At 36.0% G+C, this 19,572-nt stretch overlaps 1 protein-coding gene across 13 annotated transcripts in view; it reads left to right on the forward strand.

Moving 5' to 3' along the window:
• The window catches only part of BCAS3 (BCAS3 microtubule associated cell migration factor), a 584,337-nt gene that overhangs the window by 38,730 nt on the left and 526,035 nt on the right, over window positions 1-19,572 (forward strand). For all 13 annotated transcript variants that reach the window (XR_014304944.1, XM_082707501.1, XM_082707499.1 and 10 more), the window contains exon 6: window positions 17,142-17,223. Coding sequence is in view for 12 of the 13 variants with exons in the window: in XM_082707501.1 (XP_082563627.1) it covers window positions 17,142-17,223 (82 nt within the window). In the remaining variant the exon portion in view is untranslated. The remainder of the gene's footprint in view (window positions 1-17,141; window positions 17,224-19,572) is intronic.

Consider the following 19,572-nt stretch of genomic DNA (forward strand, 5'->3'; position numbering starts at 1 on the left):
CCACCTGTACTAATGGAGAAAATGCTTTTGCTTCAAATATATTTCCTACCGTGTCTCTTTAGAGAAATCTTGCATCTGAAGTTTAATCTTTCCTTATGTTTTTATAGTGGCTTTATGGGCTTTTGTTGATTTCATACCCACTCAGAGTTTGAAATTTATTATCATAAATTGGAATCTTTCTTGTTTGAAATATTTTTGATGTTTTTCTATGCTAAAGCAGAAGATAGTCTTTGGACACAAAGGACATAAGCAGAGCTATGAGTTTGTAGAAGGCAGTTTTTTCCTCTTGTTATACATTTTATTGAGTATAGTAAATACCATAAAGTACACAGATCTTAAGTGTACAGATTGAATTTTTATATATGTATACAACCTATACATCACTCAGAATAAGATAGAGAATGTTCCCAGAAACTCTGAAGAGTCCCTCTTCCCTTTTAATACTGTCCTCCTTGTAACTCCAAGTAACCAGTATTCTAACTTCTGTAACAGAAACTAGTTTTTCTGTTCTTGAACTTCATAAAAAAAAATATGGTCAGAGATAATACAGTCTTTATTCTTTTATGTCTGGCTTCTTTCTATTAGCAGTATGGCTATGGGATTCTTTTTTTTTTTTTTAAAGATTTTATTTATTTATTTGACACAGAGAGAGAGCACAAGTAGGCAGAGAGGTAGGCGGTGGGCGGGTGGGTGGAAAGCAGGCTCCCTGCTGAGCAGAGAGCCCAATGTGGGGCTTGATCCCAGGACCCTGAAATCACTACCTGAGCTGAAGGCAGAGGCTTAACCCACTGAGCCACCCAGGCGCCCCTGGTTATGGGATTCTTTCATGTTCTTCTGTGTAGCAATAATTTGTTCTTATTTTTTTCTGTGTAGTATCTTATGACGAATACAACACATTCTAAAAAGTCCCTTATATATCCAATAGTCATTTTTGTTTCTGGTTTTTGAGTATTATGAATGAAGTAACTCTGAAAGTTGATATATATGTTTCTTGGTGGACATATACTGCACCCACTTCTCTTGTATATATAGACCTAGAATAGATTTGCTATGTCATAGTGTAGATGTATGTTTAACTTTAGTACAGAGAGCCAGTTTTCCAAAGTACTTTTACTGGGGTACCTGGATGGCTCAGGCCTGCAGCCCCATATTGGGCTCCCTGCTCGATGGGAAGCCCGTTTCTCCCTCTCCCACTTCCCCTACTTGTGTTCCCTCTCTCACTGTCTCTCTCTGTTGAATAAATAAATAAATAAAATCTTTAAAAAGGCACTTTTATCAATATGTATGCCCACTAGCAATGTATGAAAGTTTCATTTGCTCTCTATTTCTCATTGGCCCTTGGTATTTTCAGCTTTTAAAATTTTAACCATTCTGGTAGGTATGTACCAGTATCTCATTGTGGAGTTTTAAAGATGCTTTTCATTTTGCAGTAATTTTAAACTTACAGGAAATTTTACAAGGTATGCCTTGATTTACCCAGATTTACCAGCTATAGACATTTTGCCCCATTTGCTGTATTATTTTCTCAGTTTTTTTATTTGTGAAGATTTTTTCTGAACCATTTATCAGTAGGAGAAACCATGTACACCTTTTCCATAAATAACTCATTATATATTTCCTAAGAATAACATATTATCTTATACAAACATAGCACTGTCAAAACCAGGACATTTATATTTGATAAAATACTGTTATGTTATGTTCAATCCATCTTTCGTTTTCATCATTTGTCTTAATGTCTCCTTTGTAGGTATTCTTAGATTTTCACTTTCTTAATGTTCTTTTTTTTTTTTTTTTAATTTTATTTATTTACTTGACACAGAGAGAGAGAGATCACAAGCAGGCAGAGCAGCAGGTAGAGGGAGAGGGAGAAGCAGGCTCCGGCCAAGCAGAGAGCCCGATGTGGGGCTCGATCCCAGGACCCTGAGATCATGACCTGAGCTGAAGGCAGACACTTAACCGATTGAGCCACCTAGGTGCCCTAATGTTGTTCTTTGATGACAGAAATCTGGATCAGATTTTAAGTGGTTTATTCTGTTAATGCTTTTTGTATTCTTGTTTATTCTAAAACCATGAAGATATTCTTCTATATTTTCTTTTTACCTTTTTAAAGATTTATTTATTTATTTTAGAGAGAGAGAGAGAGAGAGACTCTCAAGCAGACTCTGTACTGAGCACAGAGCCCGACATGGGGCTCAATCCCGTGACCCTGAGATCACCGCCTGAGCTGAAACCAAGAGTCCAGTGTTTAACTGACTGAGTCATCTGGGCGCCCCTCATATATTTTTTGTCAGAGGTTGTTTTTATCTTTAGGTTTATGCTTCATCTGAAATTTTTTGTGTATAGTGTGAGACAGGGGTCAAGGCTCCTTTTACTTAAAACAAAACAAAACAAAACAAAAACCTAATTGATCCAGCACCATTTCCTGAAAAGACCATTCTTTCCCCTCTTAAGTGCAGTAATACCATATATATGTAGGTAATTTTTGCCCTCTCTGTTGTCTATTTTTAACTATTTTTGAATTGATTTTTAAGATCCTTTTGTTTTGAAATAATTATAGACTCATGGGAAGTTGCACAATCTTATTTAGAATCCTGTGTATCCTTCGCCCAGCTTCCCCCAAAGATGACATCTTATATAAACTATAGTACAGTATCAAAACCAGGAAAGAGACAATTACATTAATTTTTAAAAAATTTTGTAGTTCATTTTTTCCAATTTTTATGTAGATATAATTGACCTACTACATAGATTTTTAACACCATAAATTGTGATCATTTTGCTGGTTTGACCTATATTTAAGTGTACTGATAGGATATGAACCCTATCAGATTTTTATCTGTAGACACGATGAGTAATCTTGAAATGGAGTCCCAGTATTTTTAATTGACCATATATTAATATTCTTTAAGTCTGGTTTGGGGATTATTTACAGCTAGAGGAAGAGTGTACATTGATCATATAGTTCTCATATTCTGTGCCTTTGCTTTCTGTTCTTTTTTTTTATGTGTACTTTCCTAGTTTAAAAGTATTGGTCAGGGCGCCTGGGTGGCTCAGTGGGTTAAGCCGCTGCCTTTGGCTCAGGTCATGATCTCAGGGTCCTGGGATCGAGTCCCGCATCGGGCTCTCTGCTCGGCAGGGAGCCTGCTTCCCTCTCTCTCTCTCTCTGCCTACTTGTAATCTCTCTCTGTCAAATAAATAAATAAAATCTTTAAAAAAAAAAAAAAAGTATTGGTCAGCTTGATGGGAACTAATAAGAAGTGATAACAAAACTTAAAAAAATGATTGTTTTAGAGGGTTAACACTATTTTAAATAGGAAATTATCTAAAAATATAAGACATGAAAATATGCAAATATAAATTTTATGTTTGTGACTCAATCTTGCCATTATTGACATTTTAGACCAGAGGATTATTTGTTATGGGGGGCTGGCCTTGTACATTGCAGGATATGTAGCTACATCTGTTGCCTCTGTCTGCTAGATGTTCGAAGCAACTCCCTGTGACAATTAAGGATGTTCTCCTCTGGTTTAGAACCTCTTCAGGTTGTGAACCATGATTCTAGAGGAAATTCTGGTTTAAACCACTGGCTTAGATGTATATAATTGAAGGGGGAAAAGTTGTGTGTATTTAAGAATATCAGGGATTTATTCTGTGTGTGTGTGTAATTAGCCTATGAGTTCTAGTATTTTCTGGGAGTCTTGATTTTGCATTAGCAGTTGGGAGAGTTCTTTCTTTTTAATTGCTATTTTATTTAAAAAATTTTATTGATTTATTTGTCAGAGAGAATATGCATTAGGTAGAGGGAGAAGCAAGAACCCTGATGTTGGACTTGATCTCAGGACTCTGGGATATGACCTGAGCTGAAAGCAGATGCTTAATTGACTGAGCCACCCAGGCATCCCACAGTTGGGAGAATTCTTTGTAAACCTCTCTATAACTGTGGTCATTTTTTTTATTTTTTAAAGATTTATTTATTTTTAGAGAAAGAGAACACATGTGGGCATGTGTGCATCAGAGGGGGGAGGGGAAAAGGGAGAGGGAGAGAGAGGATTTCAAGCAGATTCTGAACTGAGCACAGAACCCAATGTGGGGCTCATCTCATGACCCTGAGATCATGACCTGAGCTAAAACCAGGAGTCAGTTGCTGAACTGACTGAGCCACCCAGGCTCCTGGGGCTCTGGTCATATCTTAATGGCTTTTATATATCTGGTGCCAAGTAAATTGTCTGGCAGTTAGTTGTTACATCTGTGTGTTCATTTATATATGTATGTGTATATGTACACATATTTGTATGTGTGTATATGTTTAGTAGATGTGTTTCAAGATGTCAGTCTTTTGCTGAATATTTTCATCTAAGGGAGTCAATTCAGAAAGACCCAAATTAAATTTCATAATCATTTGCTATTTGCTCATGTCCCATTCCATTCCTATTCTATCCCCTCTCCCTAAAATCTCTATTTTTGTTAATTAATAGCACCATAATTTTTCTCTTCAGCCACACTGAAACTTTAGGGCCAATGCCCTAAATATAACTAAGACCTAATACAAACATAACTAAGACCTAATACAAATATAACTAAGACCTAAGCCTTGAAGAGATCATATTCTACTTGTGTGAGATGTCGCTACTTAATTGCAGTCTGTATCAGTGCTTCCCAAATGGGATTGCTTTTGCCCCCAAAGAGGCATTTGGCCATGTTTGTGGACATGTTTTATTGTCATCATTGGAAGTTGCTACTGGCATCTAGTGGGTAAAAGCTAGAGATGCTGCTGAGCATCCTATAATGTCCAGGACAACTTCTACAACACAGAATTGTCCCTTCCAAAATATCAGTAAAGCTGAGTTTGAGAAACTCTGGCCTATGAGATCAGAGTTACAGTGGAGGCATGGATAAAGTGCTATAGAGCACAGAGTAGTGATGAGATGCCTGGGAGAGTTTTGACGCTTGTGCTGCCTAGTGATGTTTCATAATGTTGATATAAATATTAGCATCTATAATTGGAATGATCAGAATATACCATACACATTATTTTAGGTACATTGACTATTATTCTTTATTATCTTGTCAATTTTACTATTTTTTAAAAAGATTTTCTTTTACTTTTAAGTAATCTCTACACCCATCATGGGCTTGAACTCGAAATGCTGAGATCAAGAGTTGCATGCTCCACTGTCTGAGCCAGCCAGGAGCTCCTCAACTTACTATTCAGTGTTATTCTCATTTTATAGATAAAAAATTAAAGCTCACGTTTAACCTCTACAAACGCACAACCTCTCCACTATCAACATTCCACATCAGTAATCCCCTTTATCTTTGGTTTAACTTTCCATGATTTCAGTTACCCACAGTCAGCTGTCCAAAACCAGATGATCATCCTTCTGACATATTGTCAGGAAGTCAGTAGTAGGGCACCTGGGTGGCTCAGTCAGTTATGCGTCTGCCTTTGGCACAGGTCATGATCCCAGGATCCTGGGATCCAGGTCTCCACTGGACTCCCTGCTCAGTGGGGAGCCTGTTTCTCCCTCTGCTGCTCCCCCTGCTTGTGCTTTCTCTCTAATAAATAAATAAAATCTTGAAAAAAAAAGGTCAGTAGGTGGCGCCTGGGTGGCTCAGTGGGTTAAGCCACTGCCTTCGGCTCAGGTCATGATCTCAGAGTCCTGCCTCTCTGCCTGCTTGTGATCTCTCTCTGTCAAATAAATAAATAAAATCTTTAAAAAAAAAAAAAAAAGGTCAGTAATTAACACTCGATGACAATGCCTCCATCATTCACCTTACCTCACCTCATCACGTAGGCGTTTTATCATCTCATGTCATCTCAAGTAGAGTAAGTACAGTACAATGGGATGTTTTGAGAGAGAGAGAGGTATTCCCATAACTTCTGTTACAGTATATTGTGATAGTTATATTTTATTATTATTGTTAATCTCTTACTGTGTCTAATTTATAAATTAAACTTCATCATGGCTCATATGTATTAGAGAAAACATGATATACATAGGATTTCTTACTATTCACAGTTTTAAGCATCCACTGGAGGTCTTGGAATATATTGCTCATAGAAAGGGTGGGGGGGTTACTGTATAGTTTCGCCTTTCCAGAATGTCATATGGTTGTAATCATATAGTATGTGGCTTCTTTCACTTAGATTGGCTTCTTTCACTTAGTAATATGCATGTAAGCCCAAGTCTTTTTATGGCTTGTTGGCTCATTTCTTTTTAGTGCTGAATAATATTCCATTGTCTGGATGGACTATAATTTATGATAGATACCTTTAAAAAATTAAGATATACTATAAAATGTACAGATCTCAAATCTGTGGTTTGACGACTGTGTTTATGTTTATGTAATTATATATATTGTGAGTACGCATACATGAATAAATGAAAGTGCTATTGAGAACAAAATGTAGAACATTTTTCTTACTCAGAAAGCTCCCCAGTCAGTATTCCCTTCCCTCCCGACAGGATAAAAAATATTTTGGCCATAGATTAGTTTTGCCCAATTTTCATAATCATTTGCTGAACTTCATATTAATAGAGTTAATTGAACTTCATATTAATAGAGGCACACAGTATATATTCCTTTGTATCTGTCTTTTTTCACTCAGTGTATGTTTTAGATCCATCCATGTTCTTGCATGTTGCAATAGTTTGTATTTTTTAATTTATTACTGTGTTAGAGTCTGCTGATTAACTATACCAATTTGTTTAGCTATTCCCTTTTTAAAAAAAAGATTTTACATGACTGTGAGATCATGACCTGAGCCAAAATCAAAAGTCAGAAGCTTAACTGACTGAGCCACCCAGGCACCCCATGTGTGCTCTGTTTTTGAGTATGTACCTAACAATAGAATTCCTGGGTCACAGGTTAGGCACATATTTAACTTGATTAGAAACTGCTTACAGGGGCGTCATAATCCCAGGGTCCTGGGATCGAGCCCCACATCAGGCTCCCTACTCAGCGGGAAGTCTGCTTCTCCTTCTTTCACTCTCCTGCTTGTGTTCCCTCTCTCACTGTCTCTCTCTGTGTCTTATAAATAGATAGACTCTTTAAAAAAAATTGCTTACAGTTTTTCAGAGGGGTTGTATTATTATACGCTTCTACCTGCATTATCTGAGAGTTCTGGTTGCTCCACTTCCTGCTGCCATTGGGGGTGTCACTCATTTTTTATCATCTTCTCAATCTTACAAGTTCGAATGATGCCTATTTTATAGAAGAAAAACCTTAGGCTTCTATTTAATATAATGTTTCTCTTTGGTTAGATATCCATTACAAAACTATCTTCAATCAACAGATTATATCAGGATAGGTTTACAATACCAATGAAATATGACAAACTCAGTCTTTTAGAAGTGGAAAAAGGCTGTAAGCCAGAATTGGCTTATCTGTAGCACTGTTTTCTCTCTCTTTCCAATTGGACATGTATTCCACACAAAATAAAATAACAAGTTAAAGGGAATCCAGTTTGTGTGTGTGAGTGATGATGAAGTGTTTATGACAGCTGCTAGGCTGACACTCTGTAATGGTGTTACATTGACTTCTGAACACCTTCCAGTCTGCCTCCAGGCGTGTGTGTCTGTGTAGTCTGAGTGGTTTTACATTAACATCTACCCTGAGTAAGATCTTTTGACTACAGAAGTGTTACTTGCAAATGGAAGATACCATTAGGGCTGCTTCAAAGCTTGGGATGGTATGTGGACTGGTGGTGCCAAAGCAGTGGCTGGGGTTTTGAAGTGTAATGTCTGAATCTGTGTTGCATAACCAAAGGAACGTGTGAGTTTAAACGGCCTTTCTTTGATCTTCCTTTCAAAAATCAGGGAAGGGGAAAGGTGAAAGTCGCCTTAAAATACTACTCTCTATGTGTGTGAAAATTTGGAAGTATGAAAATATGATTACAAGTTCCATTCATTATTTTTGTTCTGTGGTTTTCATATTGTTCTTGAAACTCACTTCCTTCTTGCCTCCAGTTTTATATTTTGAATTTAGTGTCAAGACCAAAATATAGACTCAGCTGCTGTCTGCTTTATGTGGTTAGCAAATATCTGCTCTATAAGTTGTTAGTCCTCAAAAATATGTGTTTTAGGTGGTTTTTGTGGTTTGCATTTTTTTTCTTGATGGCATACAGAGTAGGTTACAGAGATACTGACACTCTGACATTAACTTAATCACTTGTGGTTAGTTAGGCAAAAATAAAACAAAAACGTTGTCCCTGCCTTCCTCCTAATGTTAGGAGCTTTCAAAAGAATGACTTTTTTTTTTTTTTTTAATTATTAGAAGTACTTTCTTCAAACTATGCTATCTTAAGTTTTTGAAATTGCTAGAACAAGTGTGACACATAAAATAACGCCCTGGCAATGACTTGTTAGTGAAAAAAAGGCCCAAGTTTAAAAATGGTTTTGAGGGGCGCCTGGGTGGCTTAGTGGGTTAAAGCCTCTGCCTTCGGCTCAGGTCATGATCTCAGGGTTCTGGGATGGAGCCCGCATGGGGCTCTCTGCTCAGCAGGGAGCCTGCTTCCCTCTCACTCTCTGCCTGCCTCTCTGCCTACTTGTGATCTCTGTCAAATAAATAAAATCTTGAAAAAAAGGTTTTGAATACAGTATATTCATAGGAGATTCTAATGCCTCTGGTCTTGTCATTTTGGGGGAATATTGTTCTTTGTGTCCTCAGATCTAAAATGAAAATATATCATCAAACTGACTCACAGGGTGATGCTAGAGAGAGACTATCAACCTTAATAGAAATTGCTTTGAAGTTATAATAGTCACTCATGTAGTTAGTACAGTCCTTTTGTTACTTATTAGTTGAATACCTAAGTAGTAGATGTCACTTCTCACTTCATTCCATATCTCCCTTTATATTTTTTACCTTTCCTCTCTAAAAAAATATATTGCCATGACTTTTTAAGGTAAAAAAACAGTCATGAAGCAGCCTTCTTTTTACAGAATTTCTTCATCGGTTCAGTTGTGTGGTCTGTTTGATTAGTAAATATGTAACAATTAGTATCTATACACTTGCACATTTAAATCAGCTAAGTGAGTTCTTTTGTTGCTTTAAAAACTGAATTCCTTAGTATAAGACCTCATCACCTTTTCATTCTCACTCTGTATTTTTACCTCTTATCCTTATTTTTTGGGGGGTTATTAGGGAAGGTTAATTTATGGAATTTCCACATTTTCCCATGTCTATATCAATATCTATATAAATTAATAGACTTTATTTTTATACATTTACATAAAAATTATTTTTATGTAATTATTTTTTATGTAATGATTTTTTTATTTTTTATACATTTACATGAAAATTAAGTAGAAAGTACAGAGAATTCCTGTATCTCCTCACCACTCCTGCTTGCCCCTTAGTAAGGCACATTTATTAAAATTAATGAACCAATATTGATAAATTATTAATAATGTAAGTTACAGTTTACATTTTCTCCTCAATTATAAATTTTTTATTTGGTGTTACCTTTTAAGTTTAAAACTAGTGAAACAATGCTCTTTTTTCAGGAACTTCATTTCAGTTGTGTTTGTCTGGTTAGTGCATGTGCAACAGTTAGAAAGATTGCTAGCTCTACATTTGAATATTTAAATGGTCTGTTCTTATATCACAGTTGGTTAGGAAACCTGTCACAGGTAAAAACATCAGATAAACTCCTAAAGGTTGGAGTGAGTGTGGGATAGTTGCCAGAAAGGCTGGAGATTGCCCTCTTCTTGAGTGTAAGTGTGAAGCGTAGTGTGATAAAAACTGCAGTACAGATGATATGCTCCTTCCCACCTTGGTAAAAGTACTTTTATTGAGAGCTGTAAAACATAGGAAGTAATATACCGGGAGGTTCAAGAATGAGTTGTAGCAAATGTGTTTTATGATATGGTATTATGATAAATTTCCAGACATGAAGTATTAATAACATGCTTTGAGAATAGTGGGGGCAAGTCTAATTTATGCCCAATACCATTAATGTTGAATAATGAGGCCAATACAGGCCCAGTCATTTTATTCATCCATTCATTCAGTAACATCTTGATTTAACTATGTTTAAGGTTACATCTTTTAAACACACAATTTAGTCATCACTGTTGCCCTTTTTTTTTTTTAATTTTTCAAGATTTTATTTATTTATTTGACAGAGATCACAAGTAGGCAGAGAGGCAGGCAGAGAGAGGGGGAGAAGCAGGCTCCCCGCTGAGCAGAGAGCCCGATGTGGGGCTCAATCCAAGGACCCTGGGATCATGACCTGAACCAAAGGCAGAGGCTTTAGCCCACTGAGCCACCCAGGCACCCCACTCCTTATTTTTTTTTTTTTTTAAAGATTTTATTTATTTATCTGACAGAGAGAGATTACAGGTAGGTAGAGAGAGGCTGGCAGAGAGAGAGAGAGAGAGAGAGAGAGAAGCAGGCTCCCCGCCGAGCAGAGAGCCCGATGTGGGACTCGATCCCAGGACCCTGAGATCATGACCTGAGCCGAAGGCAGCGGCTTAATCCACTGAGCCACCCAGGTGCCCACCCACTCCTTATTTTGAAGCTAACTCATATTTAGCAAATTTGTACAGTTAGTAAATTATTTTCTACTAAAATAAACTGCCAGAATATTTGATGTTGCTGTGTGGTATTTGTCACCGATGATCCTGGTATATTGTTATGTATTTGGCATTGTTACCATAGGCCATGATTTTGGGAAAAGAATAAAACTTCCAGGGTCCCCCTTGTTGGCTTGCTCAGACTTCCCAGGGGGAACGAAAGCCATTACTAGTTTGAAGCACTCTGATATGAAAGATATTTTCGATTGAAAGTCAGGATGTACGTGAGATAACACAGGGAATACTTTTTCTTCTGTTGTCTTTCTTGTCTGGTGTCTTGGTTTTCAATTTGTATTTCTAGCCTGGAAATCATCTGCTATATATGGCATAGCCATTTTGGAAAAAAAAAAAAAATAGACAAGCTCTTTTAAATTTTTTTATTTTAAAGGTGAAAACTTGTGAAAGTATTTATCAAGAAAAAAATTTATCATTATCTTTTGTTTGAATTGCTTGAGTTATAAGGAAATACATAGTTATTTTTATATGTTTCCTATCTTAAACAGGGACTGAATTTGCTTTGAATATTTGTATGAATTTTTACAAATCAATATTTTTCACTTCAAGAGGTGGATATCATGTTGGTATAACTCAACTAGCATTTCTTAGTTTGGGGAAAAGTTTACTCATTACTGGATTTGGAATTAAGATATGAATTAGATTAGTAGGAAAAGTTCTATCTTTTTCTTGAAATGAGTTCTTGAATCTCATTCATATTCTGAACTGTTTGTCATAAATACATCTAGAAATTGAGGGTCCTTCAGGACAAAATTCTTACGTCATTTGCCTTGACAGAGAGTCACTATAATAAAGACTGTTTATATAGTTAGTTTGAGGCAGCATTGCTTTTCAGAAGAGACTGATCTGCATTTCATTCACTGTGCAAAATAGATTTAAATCCATAATCCTTTAGAATCAGGCAACCGTAGTGGGCAGGATACTTTAACAGTCATTCGTGGAATAGTATAACTACTGAATTCCAGTAAGCAAATGAAAAGACATTTGATCAACCTCTTCAGTCTTGAAGAAAATGATTAAAACCCCAATGATGGTCCCATTGAACACCCACCAGAATGGCTGATACAAAACGTTGGTGAGGATATAGAGCAGGTAGAACTCTTTTACATTGCTGGTATAAGTGTAAATTTGTACAGTCACTGTAGAAAACGATTTTGTTGAAATCTACAAAATATGCACATATGCATATGGGAGCAATTCTCCTAGCAGACATATACCCAGAAGAAATACATATGTGTGTTCGCTAAACAGAATGTGCAAGAATATTCATAGCAGTGTTCTTTATAGTATTATTTTAAAAATGGTAAAATCATGGCTCTTATACAACTGTAAAATGAACAAGTTATAGATTTTATTTAACTCATTAATAAATGAGGTATTATTTGGCAAGTTGTTACAGCTGGATCAGAGGAGAATCTTAAGAACTGATTCAGGCAATTAGGGGAATACTGAAATGAACTTGTTATGAGATGCAAACTTGGTTAATATACTATTGAAACTAAAATGTACTGCCTGGAATAATCTTTTTTATAGAGGCAATTCAATTGTATCTCTTCCAAACAAAATTCATTTGCATTTCTGTGGACAAGAGTCAGTAACATTACTATTGGTTTTCTGTAACTTACAGTATTGCAAAATAACCCATTCAAAAGAAAGGTGCAGATGTCTATAGAACCAAATAACCCCAAAGGGTCCATAACACACTCCTGGTAATCTATTGAAAGGACATACAGTAATTTTTTTTCTTACTTGAAAGTTTTTTGCAATTTCTTCTGTCATCTTATGAGCCCAAAACTAGAAACAACCCAGTAGTCCACCAAGGATAAAATGGTTAAAAATTGTAGTATTTTTCATGCAGTGGAAATCTGTATAGCAACAGGGATAAAAAAAAGGTACAATTAAAAAAAGAAGGATGCCTGGGTGGCTTGGTTGGTTGAACGGCTGCCTTCGGCCCAGGTCATGATCCTGGGGTCCAGGATCGAGTCTCACACTGGGCTCCCTGTTCTGAGGAGAGCCTGCTTCTCCCTCTCCCTCTTTCTGCTGCTCTGCCTTGTTGTGCTATCAAATAAATAAATAAAAATCTTAAAAAAAAAAAGAGAAAAGTACAATCATATGCCACAATATGGATGAATTTCATGCACATGTAAGGTGCACAAGAAGCCATTTGCAGAAGAGTACATACCGTGTGATTCTGCATAAAATTAAATGAGTAAAACTTGTGTGTAATGCATTAGTGGTTATGATTATTCTGGAGTTGGGTTTGTGACTGGGAAGGTATGTGGAGGAACCTTCTGAGTATCATGTTCTGTTTCTTGATGATTATGCTGTTAACAGAGGTATATTAATATGGAAAATTCACTAAGCTGTACATAGATGTATGATTTATGTGTTATTTCTGTGTTGGTTATTTTTCAACAAAGTTTGCTAAAAAGAATCAACTTGCAGACACAGTTCTCCAATTTGGCAAGTATCTAAAAGGGGAATTGGGGGTATAAATATGTACTCTTGTCTTGATTCTTAGTCATTACGGAGCATTATTATTATTATTTTTTAAATTTTTAAATATTTTATTTATTATTTATTTGACAGACAGAGATCCCAAGTAGGCAGAGAGGCAGACAGAGAGAGAGGAAGGGAAGCAGGCTCCCTGCCTAGCAGAGAGCCCAATATGGGGCTCCCTCCCAGGACCCCGGGATCATGACTTGAACCGAAGGCAGAGGCTTTAACCCACAGAGTCACCCAGGAGCCCCAAGCATTATTATTACTGTTGTTAGTATTTGATTGACTTTTCTGTTCTGTAGTCAGATACCTTTGAAAAGTCATCACAATTTCAGAAAAAAGTTTAGTTCTGAGGGCTAGATGACCTTCCTTTGCTTTTAGAATTCTCTAACGGTAGTTATAAAGCTCTCCCACAACTTTTATAGCCCTTTCTTTGTGTGTATTATTGTCTCGGCTGTTATAATTTCCTTTTGCTGTAGATTGAGCTGTGAGATTCTAGACTTGTACTCCCCCCAACTTTTTTGGTTTGGTATGTAATTTGCATATTTTCACCATGCGAAAGCTATTTTCTATGGTTGGAAAAGATTTTTTTCCTACAGTGTGAACAAATCATTCTTTGTTCTCCTTATTGTGCTTCCAAACTGGTACGTCCGGTTTATGCTCCAAACAACAAAAGTCTGTCATCAGAAATTAAAATGCCAGTAAGAACAAAGGCAGAGACCCATGAGGAACTCTTGGAGAGGTTTCCTCCCTGTTTGCTCCTCTCCCCAAGTTACCACCGTTGCCAGGAAGTTGGAACATTGCTTGGTACACTCCTTCTTGTAGTTCTGCCCTAGTATTTATTATTGTTGGATTAGAAATGAACTTACAGCTCCTGGTAATTCTTGTCAGGATATATAAAACCCTCATCTCTGAGATTTTTTGCCATTTTCAATTAGCTCTTTTTAAGAGATGTAAAAATCACTGTGAAAACCATTAAAAAAGTTAATCAGTTTTGACACTCATTTATTTGAGAGCAGAATTACCAGTGAACATACTGTATGAAATTATTAGAGGCAATTGAAAGCAGCAGCTAAACCTGAGCCTGTAAGGACTTATCCATTTTGTGTTCTTTCTAAAATGTGCACACGTCACGTCTTTATCTGTATATATTTTGTTGGCAGTTCTGTTCTGAAATAGCATTCCAGTGTAGCAGTTGCGCACACAGTTGGGAGAGTTCTCTCCAAGTTTGACATTTGCGACTCCCTTAGTATACTTTAGAATTAGGCTTCTAACAATCTTGATTTTAACATATTCACAAATATCTGTGATAAATAGTGATAGGATGTTTCTTCATCCTTATGTTACAATTAAAGAGTTTAGAATTTAACTTAGAGGTAATAAACGCAGGGTGCATTTTGTAATCATTCCTAATGTTCTTTCTTACCTGTTGCTGTACATTTAAAGAGGGATTTAGAGTAGAAGCTAGGAATAGAATAGAGCATTTAGAGGTCTGTTTTGAAAGCTGTTATGCTGAGGAGCATGGTGTGCTCTAATTTCAAAATGTTTTTTGATGTCCGAGTAAGCTCTTGTGTATTAAATCCAGTGTTAAACATTTATCGTATTGTGAGAATGCCGAGACAGCTTGCCTTATTCTTCATTATTTAGTGTAATTTAGTACATAGCTCAGTTAAATATGATTAGACTTTTTTTTTTAACTTTAAGATTTATTTCATAAAACCAAAAGCTACATGCTAGACCTGTGGCATATAGCAATAAAGTACAGAGCAGATTTTGTGTCAGAATACCATGACTTGTATTTGTTATAGTGAAAGTATTTTTCATTGCTCTGAATTATAATTTCAGTGCAAGTTCAAAGAGATCATGATTTTTAGATTTCAGAGAATGTATGGTTACTGCCCTGGGTGGGAGTTTGAACAAGGTGACCTTTTAAGACTTCTAGATTTTAAATTTTGTTCTCTAATAGTAAACTGTAGACTTAAGAACTACAGTATACGATAGCCCTATTTTTCATGTAGAAAATTAATATCCACAAAGGAATTTGTAGAGCGCTCCATTCTTATCTTCTGCTATCCTGAGTTTATGGCTTTGGTATGTTTAATTGGTGATAGGTGGTGCTGTTGTTGCACAGTTAGTGTGAAGAGCCTAGCATTCCTCAAATCTTCTGCATCCCACGTGTTCCAGAGGGATTCGCCACTGTGGCCCATGAATGAGTTGAAATAATTTTTGTAAGCAAAATGAATATGATGTATCTTTAGGTATCCTGATAATTCAACATTTATAAGAAACAAAATATTTATAGTTTGCAGGTCTTAAATTCAGATAGAAGACAAGCTGAAGAGCTGAAAAAGCAGTTAATCTTAAAGACAGCGCAGCAGATACACAGTTTAATATTGAAAGCTTTAGAAGCCATTTATCTTGTATGCATTATTCTAAACTGCTTGTTTGGCAGGTCCATTAAAAAACTACCATCAGCGTGTTTCCTCTGTTGATTGTTTATTACATTTGTCATCAGTTCTTGGGTATTTAGAACTGGTTTTATCTTTTTTGCCATTTTCCCTGTCTGATATCACTTAAGAATTATGGAAATGTGGGACACCTGGGTGGTTCAGCTGGTTAGGTGTCTGCTTTTGGCTCCTGTCATGATCCCAGGGTCATAGGATCCAACTCTCTGCTCTCTGAGCTCCCTGCTCAGTGGGGCGCCTGGTTTTACCTTTGCCTGCTGCTCCCCCTGCTTGTGTACTCTCTGTCTCTGGCAAATAAATTGAATCTTAAAAAGAAAAAAAATATGGAAATGTATTGGGAACTACATTACCACTTAAAGCAGTCTGGAAAGCCTTTCCTAACTAATTCTAATTTAATCTGCTCAATACTTCAATTAGCCACAAAGTGTTTCCTTGAGCTGCTAGTTTTGAAAAGCGATTGTTTTCACACTCAACACATACATGATCATATCTCTTTTTCCTTTGGGCTAATAGACTACTGTACTTTCTGTATCTGAGAAATAACTTCGGTACAGCTCAAAACAATCTGACATTCATGCAGTGTTTGATCTAGGTGTATAATAAAAATGATGACATTTAAAGGTGCTTACATATTACTTTTGTAATTCATAGAATATTGAAATTACAAGTATTTTTGAGGTCCTTTAGCCCCTTTACCTTTTCAGTTTGTACATGCAAACGAATATGGGCTTAGGAGAGGTGGGGGGAGTGGGGAGATGTTGATCACAGGGTAAGGGTTAGTTACGTAGCATGAGTAAGTCTAGGGAATCTAATGTTCACGCACGATGACTGTAGTTAGTAACACTGTACTAAATACTGGAAAACCGGTGCTCTCATCATACAACAAGGTAACTGAGGAGATGGCTGCAGTGATCATTTTATCATATATGTATATTAAATCATCACGTTGTACACCTTAAATACATACAATTTTCATCCAAAATATATTTTTAAAAATATAGGTATATATAAGTTAAATGATTTATTCAAAGTGCTTAACAGGTAGGTAGTTGCAGGACCCTGACCGGTAGGTCATTCACATTTACTACAGTGTTCTTTGCAATTTGTTTTGCTTTTTCTCATTTACAACATATTTACAAAAGTTACTACCACATTTAAGTTCTGCTTTTTGGAATACTAAGAGTATTTACCTTTTTTTTACATGGAAAGCTTCGTACTGATTTAAAAAATCGTAACTGCTTTGCTGTAAAATGAGAGGCAATTGTGCAGGAACTTAATAGACTTATAGTAGTTTATTAAAGAAAAGAATTACAGACTTCAAGAACAGATCATTCATTTTCCTATTTATGTCAAGTGTGAGGAAATGAAAATCTCTTCATTTTCTCAAAATATTTGTGGTAATTTAAGCATGAATATACCTAATGTGTGTGAACAACCATAAATGTGTGTATTTGTGTGCATGTGTGCATATATTACATTTCAGACAAAAAAAGTAATAAAATTTAGGAGATCTTGTTTTCTTATAATCATGTTCTGACCTGCATTTTCATTTACTGAAATTTTTTGTCTTCTCATGCAGATCAGTGGGGAAGCACAGGAGCTCTTTTCTGTTCGACATGGCCCCATTCGAGCGGCTAGAATCTTGCCTGCTCCGCAGTTTGGTGAGTGTAGCCCTTAAGAAAAAACAAATTATTCAGGAGTTTCTCTTTTATTGGTCTTGGACTACAGACAGCAAGAATGATAACTAAAGTCTATTTTCCTCCAAATGCCGGTACCCTTCCCTTCCTCCTCACAAGATAAACTCCTGTTTGTCAGTTGAGATGGAAATAGGTAATCTTAACCAATTCAATATGGCCATTCACATTCTACTGTGGTTTTGATTTATCTTCAACCACTTTGATCTCGATTTAGCCTCTGACTTTGCTGGCTCTGTCTTGAAGCCCTCTTCTCTCTTGGTTTGCATGGCATTACTCTTCCCAGATCCCTTCCTTGCTGTCTGTGCTGCTTTTGTTACGTTTCTGGCTTAGCTTTCTTCTGTGGGTATTCCCCAAGTCTCTGTTGTTCTCATGTCTTTGCTCTTCTTAGTTTTTCTTACTGCCCTGGCGAGGTTGGTTTTCACCATTATCTTGCTTGTAGATGAGTCTGCTGTCTGCATTTCCAGCTATGTCAGAAGTACAGTTTCGGGCTTCTGACCTTCCGTCTCTGCTTTAAAAAGTAATACTTAATGCTTAAATGTTGTATTTAGATATTATGTATGTTTTGTTTTTATTATTTTTTTTAAATCAAATACATGTTTAAATGACACCTAGTAGTTGGGTGCCTGAATAACTCCTGGCACTTTAATGATCTGAGCTTTCTGTTGTGTTTTCTCATGAACTTGCCTCTGTTCACTGAGTCATATTTTTGCACGAGCAATAAAAACACAGTCAATTAAATCTTATTTGTATACTTTAAAATCTTTTAAAAAAGAGGATGTTAAAATATTTTAATTCTATTAAACTTGAAAGTTTTTCCAGAAGTTGAGTAATCTTCCTTATAATACCTCATTGAGCAGTTAATTCTCTAAACTGGTAAGAATGCTGTGTGTTAAAACTTTCTACCATGTGCATTATGCATTAAGCATATGCATAAGCAATGTCAGGGATTATTTTAGTGGCTGAGTCTGCTTAATTGAAGAGAAGGGTGAAGGTAACAAGGCAGTGACATCCTGCAGTCATGTAGAGATTTTTGTCCTTGTTATTGGACGATATGGTATACCCAGAGTTCAGTGGTCTCTCCTTTGCGCGCGCTCTCTCTCTCTCTCTTGCTCTGTTTTTTTTGTTGCATTTGAGTTTTGGTGAAATCCTTTGATAAGGAAGATTGTGGAACATCTTTTCCTAGAAGGTTTATAGAATAGCCAGCTTTCTCTTTGGATGGTTGGACTCAAGAACAATGTTTTTATTAAAAGAATTTGCTATGTCTTTGTTTCTTTTGTATGTAATTCACAGACGCAGATTTTTCTCTCTTCAGTTCATTTACGAAGCTCTTTTATTTATGCCAGTTATTAATGTTCACCTTTTCTCAGCTTTTATTTTGGGCAGAAATACTTCAAGAGTATAAAGCTATAAAAGTTAATATTGCTAGTAGGATTTGAGTATATATAATTTTGTCTAATTAAAAAAAGATTTATCTCTCTACAATATTTCTAAAAATATAATATTAGATTTGAAATACAGTTTCACATAGCTAAGGGTTCTCTTATCCACAGGTTACCTGTATGTCACTTTTGTTGTATTTGATTAACTTTCTGGATTTGTTTTTACTGAAGTCCGACATGTGACTGATCACATAAAATTTGTAATGGAAAGTAGAACACCTCATCCCTCTCTTGTCCATTTTCCTTTGTGTGATCATTTTGGTGGAGTAAGTCTTTTAGTAGCTTCCTGAAAAAGGATGTGTGGTAAATTTTGTCTGAAGATATCTTTATTCTTTCTTAATTCTTGTTTGGTAATTTGGCTGGGTAACAAATACTTGTTTGTAAATGATGTTACTTGAGAATTTTGAAGGCCTTGATCTAGTGCTATGATTGAAGAGTCCGAAGCCATTTTGATACTTTTTTCTTTGTCTATGGCTTGTTTTTCCTGTCTGGGAGTTAGTAGAATGTTGGTCTTTGTTCCTAGTGTTCTGAAACTTTACATTGTTGTTTCTTAGGTCATACATTGTCCTGGGCCCCTTCAATGTGGGAATGCAAGTAGTATAGTTTTGAGAAAATTTCTTAAATTAATTAATTAATTAATTAATGATTTCTTCTAAGTTTTCTTTAATTAATTAATTAACGATTTCTTCTAAGTTTTCTTTGTTTTCTCTTTCTGGTACTTTTATTTTTTGGTTCTTAGACCCCCTAGATTGATTAATGATTAATTTGGAAAAATAATTTCTTTCATGTTCTTTCTGGGAGATTGTCTCAATGTGGATTACTAATTCTTTTGTTGAATAATTTTTTCTACTATCATGTTTTTCTTAATCTTACC

This window comes from Mustela nivalis, assembly GCF_964662115.1.
Source record: "Mustela nivalis genome assembly, chromosome: 17".
NCBI lineage: Eukaryota > Metazoa > Chordata > Mammalia > Carnivora > Mustelidae > Mustela > Mustela nivalis.